A 9,641-nucleotide genomic window follows, 5' to 3' on the forward strand; every position below is an offset into this window, starting at 1 on the left:
GTCAACATACACTGGTCCACAGCCTTATACATTCACTAATTTGTAAAACAATTGTTTGTGCACAATTTGTTGAAGGCCATAAGATGTCATTACTGTCTACATCTACGTTATTAGGTTACTGGTTGTTAGTTGTCCCATTTGCAATCATATCACATCTGATTTTTAAACTTTTCAGATCTAAGTTGAAAAAGGGGTCAGACTTTCAAAAGATATTTTAGGGTATTTTTTTTTTACGTTATCCGTATATAAAAATCTTTCCAAAGCAATATTTACTATACTATATTGTATTAAAAAGATAATGTCTCCAAACATCTGAATGCAGTTGAGGAGGTTTGAATATTTTTTTTGTTTTAAGCTTTCAAATATTTTATTAAATTAAAGGAGCTAATATTTAGGAATTTTAATAGTTGGAAGGGAAAATGCATATTATTTGTTTAAACGGTGCTGTACATGTATATATATGATTGTTCAGTTTACACACACGCGTACATATGTTTTCATTTGTTTATAGGCTAATACCAAATTGGTCTTGTAGAAAGGGAAACAAAAAAAAATAATTGCATGACTATCCCGAAATTAATATTTTAAAATAGCCGCAAATTTGTATTGCTAGCTGGTAATCATGTTTTTACCGAAAGGGTATTGTAGAACTTAAAATAGCTGCATATTTTTATTGCTAGCGATTGATAATTTTTAACCGTATGAGTTTTATATTGCTTTTGATCATTTTTAGATTTGGAAATCAGTTTTGTTAGTTGAGCTATTTATCACTATTTTTATTAATATGCTCAGAACTATCCGTTTAACTATAGTAGATGCACTGTTGAATCTGTCTATAATATTCTTTGCAGACATCAAGAAAATATAGAACAGAAAAAATTTATAAAATAATTCTATAACACAGATTTAATGGAAGAACTCTGCCGAGAAAAAAAGGGAATATGTTTCGAAATGACGATAACCGATTTGTAAGCAAAAGAAATACAGAATAACAGGTGGGAAAAAGTAATGAAAATTGACATATCTAATAATGTAAAAGGTGTAATAAGAAATTAACATAATAATGTAATTATAGTTACTTACCGACTAATTGGGGCCTGACAGGTGAAAATAAAAATGTCAGTATATGTAGTATCCACGAAATCACAAAACACCGATAATTTCTGTAATTAATCGTCAAAATAAGCATAGTCAAAATTACACATCGGAACTTTCCGGTAGTCCACGATCATTCTATACGGCCAAAATTACTTTCTTGTAATAAAGTTACAAAAACACACCACGTAAACTATATACTTAAAGATGTAAATTAAGAAGTAAATTATCCCTTTTGGTTCGTAAAAATATCAACTGCTTCCTAATTAAGTTAAGCTCCCAGGTAGAGAATTTTTTTAACAGTTACGGGATATGTCGCCAGGTTTTAGTCCGTTTCACACCCTGGTAGACATACATGTTCCTAAGATTTTTCAGTGATAACGATCTTAATTCGTTTTAAAACTTTCTCAAATATTTTCTTCAAGATAAACCAGTAATTAAATTCTTTATCTCGTTAACTGATCATGCCATTAAAGTATTCCTTAAATAGCCTCAGGAAAAATCCGTGTTAATATCAAGAATATTATCGCAAAAAATTAAAATGTCATTTGTTTCGTCTTTTTATCATCGGGTAATAATCAAAATTGCTTAATTACCCTCAAGAAGTCCTCTAGTCGATATGCAGGAGATATTAATTGACACAGATCACTTTCATCTGAACGATCGCGAACAGCGGTGACCATATCCTGCTTGCTACCCAACCGCAATCCACTTGGGTTTTATTTAAGTTGTTCTGAGATCAGATAGTTTTCATAATAAACCTCAAAAAAGATAATTCATAAATATTATTCATGACTTAAAGAAAATTATGTCGTCTGCAATACAAACTTTTATCTTCTTTATCCAATAGCTAAATTTACATTTTTTCACCATAATAGTACATATTTTGATTGGTTACCTTACAACAATTGGGCGTGGTCAATATGAAAGTTAATAACATTAATATAGTATGCAGTACAAATATTTGCAGACGACTAACATTTCACGTGGATTTATTTAGTTAATGGAGCCATTTTACCGACAGAACTTTAAATGTATTGCTGTTTATTTCTTTTGCACATCATCATAAAATTTGTCAATTTCTTTTGAAGATTTTTATATTAATAAAAATATTTTACATTTAATTTGAAACATTATAGCTGATCGTGTTTTATGGGAAGTAACTATCCATGAACGATACGAGAGAAATCTTAAGTGATCAAAATGGAAATGGATTTGTAAGTTTCATTGACAAAATTCTACGGTCGACTTCGTAAAGATATTTGACTTTTTGAAAGTACAGGTGTTTCCGTACATCTGTTTTTGTATTAAAGACAAAGGAATTTAACATTACAATTTTGTATTTTTTTAATTAAAATTATTTTGATCCCATTTGATAATTTGTGCATTTCGAGTTCAGTGATACTACACATTGCATTTGGGATTTTTCCCGGCCTGTTTCAGCGATTTGATTTTTTTTGTATGACAGAGATCAGCATATTTTGGAACACATCTACCCATTCAAGCTGGTGTATGTAATCCGTACGACCCGTTAAAACAAAGTCGGGTTTTTATTACTACATGTACATACCAAGAAAAGTAATAGACTTCTCATAAGTGTTACCGTCATCATTAAATTTGGGCTCAACAAAACAAAACAAAAAACAAAAACAGAAATTGGAGCATCTATCCACATGCTCATTCAGTTTGATGAAAACATTAGAACCCTGTGGTTTTGAAGTAGGATGGGGTGTTACGGCTCGCCGTCCCAGAATTTGTGTGTTAAACCTTCTACATCTTTAAGCATTATTTAGATTTTATAATTTGTGCAAAAAGGGTAAGAAACAAACTTATGAAGTCCTCTAATAATGTATATTACAGTAATATTGTTATTGTGAAGTAATATCTTAATATTGCTAACGTTTATATATAAACGGAGTGTGTGTGTGTGTGTGAGGGTGGGTGTGTGTGTGTGTGTGATTCACGGTTCTACTAATAACGAAATCCTAATTCTGTTAACGTAAACACTACAAATGTAAAAAGGTACGCGCGTACAACTCAAAACAACGATACATTTTAGTGGTTTCTGAAACTCACTATGTTGGTTGACCACAACAATAAAAACAAAACCTCAGTCTAATAAGGTAAAAATTAACATAGATGTAATAAAGATAGATGGGTTTAAAAAATGTGGGACAGTTAGATAACCACATTTCTGAAAGAAAATCCGAAAGTCCGGAGCCTGTAATTCAGCGGTTGTCGTCTGCTGCTGTATATCATACATTTTTTTTCGTTTTATTTTTTGTACATAAATCAGACCTTTTCGTTTAAATTGTGTTACATTTGTCATTTGGGGCCTTTTACAGCTTACTATGCGGTATGGGTTTTGCCCAATTTTTGAAGGCCGTACAATGACATATAGTTATTATCTTCTACGTCTGACATTTGGTTTCTGGTGGAGAGTTGTCTCATTGGCAGTAAACCACATCTTTTTAGTTTTTTTTTTATATTCTATGATCGATTAAACTTATTTTTTTTTACTCTTATTTAGTAATCGCCTTTTACCTTAAACAATACGAACAAACGGATATTTTGGGTAAACTTCAATGAGACAAAAAACCAACGACACACATATATATGTATAATATCCATGGAAAGGAATGCTTCAGTCGGATATATACGAATAAAGTACTTATCTTTTAATTAAAGAGTCCAACAAGAACGTGAGCTCGTTGACCGAGTGGTCTAAGTAGTTTATCGTCAGTATCATTACATGTAGCACTGAGGTTGTGAGTTCGAACCCCGCATGCGGTAGGTGCTTTCAACTCCGATCATAATTGACTAGGATTGCCATTTTTTCTGCCGAAGGTTGTGGGTTCTCGCCGGCTTTCTTCCCCAATAAAAACTGACCGCCGCGATATAGCTAATAGTGCTGAAAGTGGCGTTAAAGACCCAAAATCAATCTATCAAGGCAATTTACTGCAATGATTCACATACACATACAATAATTCCCAACAATAAATTTGATAAGCATATATATTTTATCGCCTTATATAGTGATATGAGGCAACAACCAAACCACAGCCAAATCATTACTGGGACTTATACATGAAGTATCTATTGGTCATATATAAAAATAAAAAGATTTGGTATAATTGCCCATAAGACAATTGTCCACCAGATACCAAATGACGTAGGCGTAAGCAACTATGTTATTTATTATATGTATATATCTATATATAGAATTATGAATAAATACTCGTTGATAATTTTTTAAAGGCAAAATCTTATAAATGTGAAATACAATAGAATACAATATTTGATCTACTTAATTAGGACCCAGTTGAGGACATGATTACAAGGCACGACAGTACATCAATTAGTAAATATATAATTGTACAATCAGCTGATAACACAGACAGAGGAGAGGAACAATTTGTGACCTTGATTGATACTATTCTGACCTATGTTGATCGTGTTATGAGTTCAAAATTTTCATTTAAGATATAGGTTCCATTTTTTTGTTTATAAATCCAAGGATTTGTATTAGTACTATACAAATCCTTGATAAATCTAGGCAGTTTTCGCGAAGTGTATATATATGTCTTCTCGTATGCTGTTGACTTGCATGCGACAGGCACATACTGAATGTGGCGGGGTTAAACATATTAGCGGCCGCCTAAACTTCTGCTAACCTGGAGACAGTGATATATCCATACATGTATCTCTATCGTCTTTTATCTCGTCTTCTTTGTCTATCATTGAACTGCTTCTCTTACGGTGTTCCTTCTTATAAATGCAAGCAAAATGAAAATCTTGAACTTTTGTTTGCTTAAAATAAATGTCATTTGGAAAAAGAACCAAAGTGGAAAACAGGAGAGAAAAGCTAACATAAAATAAATGTCATTAGGAAATAAAATCAAGAAGAAAATATGAAAAAAGCAAAATGTCATTGACTGAATATAAAACCAAGGAAAACAGGAGTGAAAGGCTAACATAAAATAAATATCACGGGAAATAAAACCAAGGAAAACAGAAGAAAAAGACTTAATATAAATATATATCATTGGGAAAGAAAAACAAAGAGAAAACAGGAGAGAAAAATAAAACCAAGCCAAAAAAAAAAAAGAGAAGAGAAATATTGAACATAAAATATTATAAAAGCTGGAAGTCGTATTTTAAACAAGACGTAACTTTTCACTATTAAGAATTCAGAAATGATATAAACTAACACAAACCACTATGATCTATCTTATCGGCACTTTGGATAGTTCATAACGTTTATGGACGTATATGATCATGACACTCACAATTATGCCGTCTACAAGAGATAAAGTCGCAAAAGTTTCGGTATTTTAATGATATAAATTGATTGTTTAATTAAGTATAACTTTACAGCCTCATAAACAAAACTACAGTATCTGATTAAAATGTCTGCATGGGTATCGCTTATTATTGTTTAAATTTTGATAGTTGATATAAATCTGTGTTTGAGTTTAAGCTTGCCTCTGATAGACGTAACTTGGCATTATTATTTGTTTATTTATTCTGTTATTTACAGGTATTTTGATACCATTTTGTAAAATCAACTTTAACATGGAAATATGTTTTGCCGGGCGCAGAATGTTAAAATGGTAAAGCTGTGCACGTTTTCGAGTGTTAAAAGCGACCGTGACAAAGTAGCGAGCGAGCGCGAGTCTTTAATGTCCTACAGAATGCGCTGAGTCGGACGGGCGACTCAGTATTCTGATTAATCCTATGTTCAACATAGGTTGATACATGTAATAAGCGGATCACTGGGGATAGTCTCAACAAAATTACATGATGAATAAATTTATTATACTTCGCAAATGTACACATTTTACACATTTTAATTATTTTTACAGTTTTTTTTTGTGCCAAAACATTAGTGTGGGTTTGAAGAAAAATTAGCCAAGGAGAAAAAAAAAGCAACTGTTAAAATCTTGTTATAAGAAAACTTCTTTAGAAAAAAATTCCTACTAACAAAACATACAAACGATATGTTGGCCAAGTAGGGTTTTTTTTTTTTTATCGAAAAAGAGCTATTTTTTGTTTACAAAAGAGAAACAGAACTCCCACAACAGCTTTATCTTTTTAGATACATAAACGTATTTCCATGTCAACAGGTTAGCCATAAGATACATTTAAAACAACGCACCCATTTTTTTTATATAAATTTCCTTAACATTTGGTGCAGTTGTTGGTTCTAACTTAATCCCCTCATGAAAAATTATCGTCATTCGTCTAGAACATGTTGAGGTATTACCTATCAAATAAAATTGTCATTTGGGGACACCATTTTTCTCTAAACATTAACAATTTTAAAAGTTTTATAACCGACAACAAATACGATTTGATTGAAATCACTTGATATAAACTGTTTTTGTTAAATCTTAACACGTTAATATTTCAAATTCGGTGGTCCCTGTTGTAAAAAGTTACCGAAGTGTAAAAACTTTCTTCATTTTTCGCCTCTCCGGTTACAAAAGTATAGATTAGATACTAGAGATAATAGGGTATTATACAGATAATACAAGAAACCACCAAATAAAATATTAATAATATTTCTGCTGTTTGTATTTACATTTTTTATGACAATTTTTTATATTCTCTGCGGGACAGCGGACCAGGTTTTATACTGTTTTGATTAGCATAAGCCGGCTTTATGATGCTTCATGTATGAAATTTTCATCTTTTATAACCGAATTAAGATGAGATTACAAGTTTTGCAGTTTCAAAAAGTTAAAAGGCCACAAAAATGACGGCATACGTCAATGCTTTGTGAATGTGGACGCCTGACGCGACAACATTGTCCCACAGTCTATTTGGCTAGAAATTGATGAAAGAACAAACTGTTTGACAAAATAAATCCGAAAATTATTGTCCTTAAATCAAATTACCCTGTCTTGGTTATCTAACTCGCTTTTTGTTCATACATAAAGATTGGAAAATCAGGTATAAACGTTGAACTTGTTGACTGATCGAAACTGATTTAAGCAACCGTTCTCTTAATCATTGCGGTGCATTGGCTAATTGCTATGCATACAAGTGAAATCTTCATTTAACACATGACTTTAAGTAATTTCACATTTAACAATCGAAAAATATCATTTTTATTTCAAAAAGCTTCCACAAAAAGTTTTACCGGATGTTCCTAGAATAAGGCAATGATAGAATCTATCATAATAAAATGCTGATCAAGGCGTGTTTTCTCAACTTTCAAACATCCTCTGTGTATTTTTACTGTCATCCATCATGAACAAAGCAGAAACATTGAAAGGTTCGGGTTTTTGATATAGTATAGCTGCACTGTTTCTTTCTTTTTATTAAGAGTTCTCATATAGCTGTAATGAATGTTCTTCAATTTTATTTAAAAAAAAGAAATACATGTTTTATTCAAACGATAACAACTGCTGTGATGTCTTTGTGAATCAGGTAAACCTCGACAAAACAATGGACTGGAACTACTTCTTTTCCTAGTTGAATCCCTATACCCCCTTAAAATATCTCTAAATCCACGTCAGCATATTTGCTTTTTTTTTATAAAGTAATTGGGACAATCGACTGTTTTCTGTAATGGTAATAGTAGAATCGTAAGAAAACATTCTTCACTTCGGTCAGGGGAAAGTCAACCGGAGAAAATGATATAATTTGAGGCCATGGCTCGTCAGCCTATTACCTGGTCATTATCGTATTAAAGAAAGTGATCTTTATCTTAATCTCATCTAACCACTTGTTCAAAAATAGTGGCGTCAGTTTATTTAAAAAATTTACAACTGATTTTGGACGTGTTAAATGACCACCACCGAACTAGATATAGTTTTGATTGAACAATAACTTTTTAAGGTATACGTAGTTTCGTAACCTGAATTGTATTTTTTAAAATTATTTTATTAATCAATAAATGTCCTAGTTATGTCTCCTAGACGATACATGTACATGTATGACAAGAATATAGCCTCAAGAGAAAAACAGTATTTAGAACGATGAACGATCACTCATTATTATCCGAACTTATATCAATATAAAAATGAGAAATTGTGGTAATACTATGATTGTCAAGTTGACAACTCACCACCAAGGCCAAATGACGTAGAAGATCAGTAGCAACTATAGATCACCGTACAATTTTCTTTTAAAATTTCCAGTTTCAGAAGAAAACTGAATCTTTCAGTCTGATTATATCTTTACCCTGAGCATGGAACCAAAATTTTGATTCGTTCCATTGCCAAAGTCATTGGTGATGTCCTATTCACACATACCGGTCTTATTTTCAATTCTCGAAGAAAGAACGCGAGACCTTATTTTATCGGACATACATTTGTTACACTTTGCGGAATTCGGTGCACTTTTCTTTTAAACAGATTATGTGTTTAATTTTATGTTTCTACATCTATAAAGAGTGCAGAATATGCAGCTGTCTCGTTTAAATGAGGCAATTTTCGGCATAAAGGTAAAAATTTAATCCAATTAGTAAAGAATGTTCGAATTTATAGTTCAAACGTTAAAATTCTTTACTTTTTAAATAAAGTCACCTGTTGCATGGTGAATTTAATATGATTTGTACAGCTTAATATGGTAAAATTCCCCTTTCATGTCTCTCTCACTATGTGACATTCTCTTGTTTGCTGTCATTTCGATCTTCCATTGAATATTTTAATGACCAGTTTGGTTTTTTTTTTTAGTTTGCCGGTCGGGATCAACTGATTGGAATTATCCTGTTTGGAAATACTATATTGGCGCTCCGCCCGATCAAATTATCTAGCTGCAACCATAATGACTAGAACTTTAAGGTACAAAAACAATTTCACTGAAATTACAAAGCATGTTTGAAATGAATAATTATCAATGCAATAAACATTTATAAATTTCGTGCGTCCGAAGTGTTTTTCTGTATTAACCTTCAATATGTCGTGTGCGTAATTTTTCAAACTGGTGCGCACCAGATCAAATCTCAGGCAAATGAAAATATGATGACACCCAAGGGGCTCCTTTCATTAGAAACAAGGGTTGCGTGAACAGGACCTTAACAGAATAGCCAAATTCATTTAAGGTAAACGTTTCCTGAAGAATTTGGAAACTTAGTTTCTTATTAATCGGTTGATGGCCATGGATATCATTAACGATCTTTGTTTTAAAAGCAGGGTTTGATGAAGATGTATGAGTAAAGATCTTGAACACCATTTTTTCATCAAATACACGTCCTTATTGCCTTGTTTTCTGTCCCTTTACTATGTCTGTTATTACTGTTGCTAAAATCAAGAAGCGTCAACAATCAATCATTATATATATAACCTGCAAAATAAAATGTTTAATCAATAAAGCTAGCTGCAAACTACTAATTAAATAACTAAAATATAGAAAGGAATTAAATTGCATGTAGTTTGAAAAAAAAAACCGTTTCTGACCTACAGACGGAGGGTATAATTTGAATTTATTCCAACTGTAGACGAAATTGTCAGTCAGACACGTTATACTGACACAGAACTGATGGCCTTTTTTACATGTCAGATTAAACATGCTTATGAAATATATAATATATTGAA

The 9,641-nt window shown here is 31.8% G+C and overlaps 1 protein-coding gene across 1 annotated transcript in view; it reads right to left on the bottom strand.

Annotated features, from left to right (window-relative positions):
• LOC127717493 (BMP-binding endothelial regulator protein-like) overlaps positions 1 to 1,912 on the bottom strand; it is a 50,714-nt gene extending 48,802 nt beyond the window's left edge. Inside the window, exon 1 of the mRNA XM_052223161.1 lies at positions 1,084 to 1,912. Coding sequence (XP_052079121.1) covers positions 1,084 to 1,189 — 106 coding nt within the window. The 5' untranslated portion in view covers positions 1,190 to 1,912. The remainder of the gene's footprint in view (positions 1 to 1,083) is intronic.
• Between the last annotated feature and the right edge of the window lie 7,729 nt (positions 1,913 to 9,641).

The sequence above is a fragment of the Mytilus californianus genome, unplaced genomic scaffold (assembly GCF_021869535.1).
Source record: "Mytilus californianus isolate M0D057914Y unplaced genomic scaffold, xbMytCali1.0.p SCAF_10, whole genome shotgun sequence".
NCBI classification, from domain to species: Eukaryota; Metazoa; Mollusca; class Bivalvia; order Mytilida; family Mytilidae; genus Mytilus; species Mytilus californianus.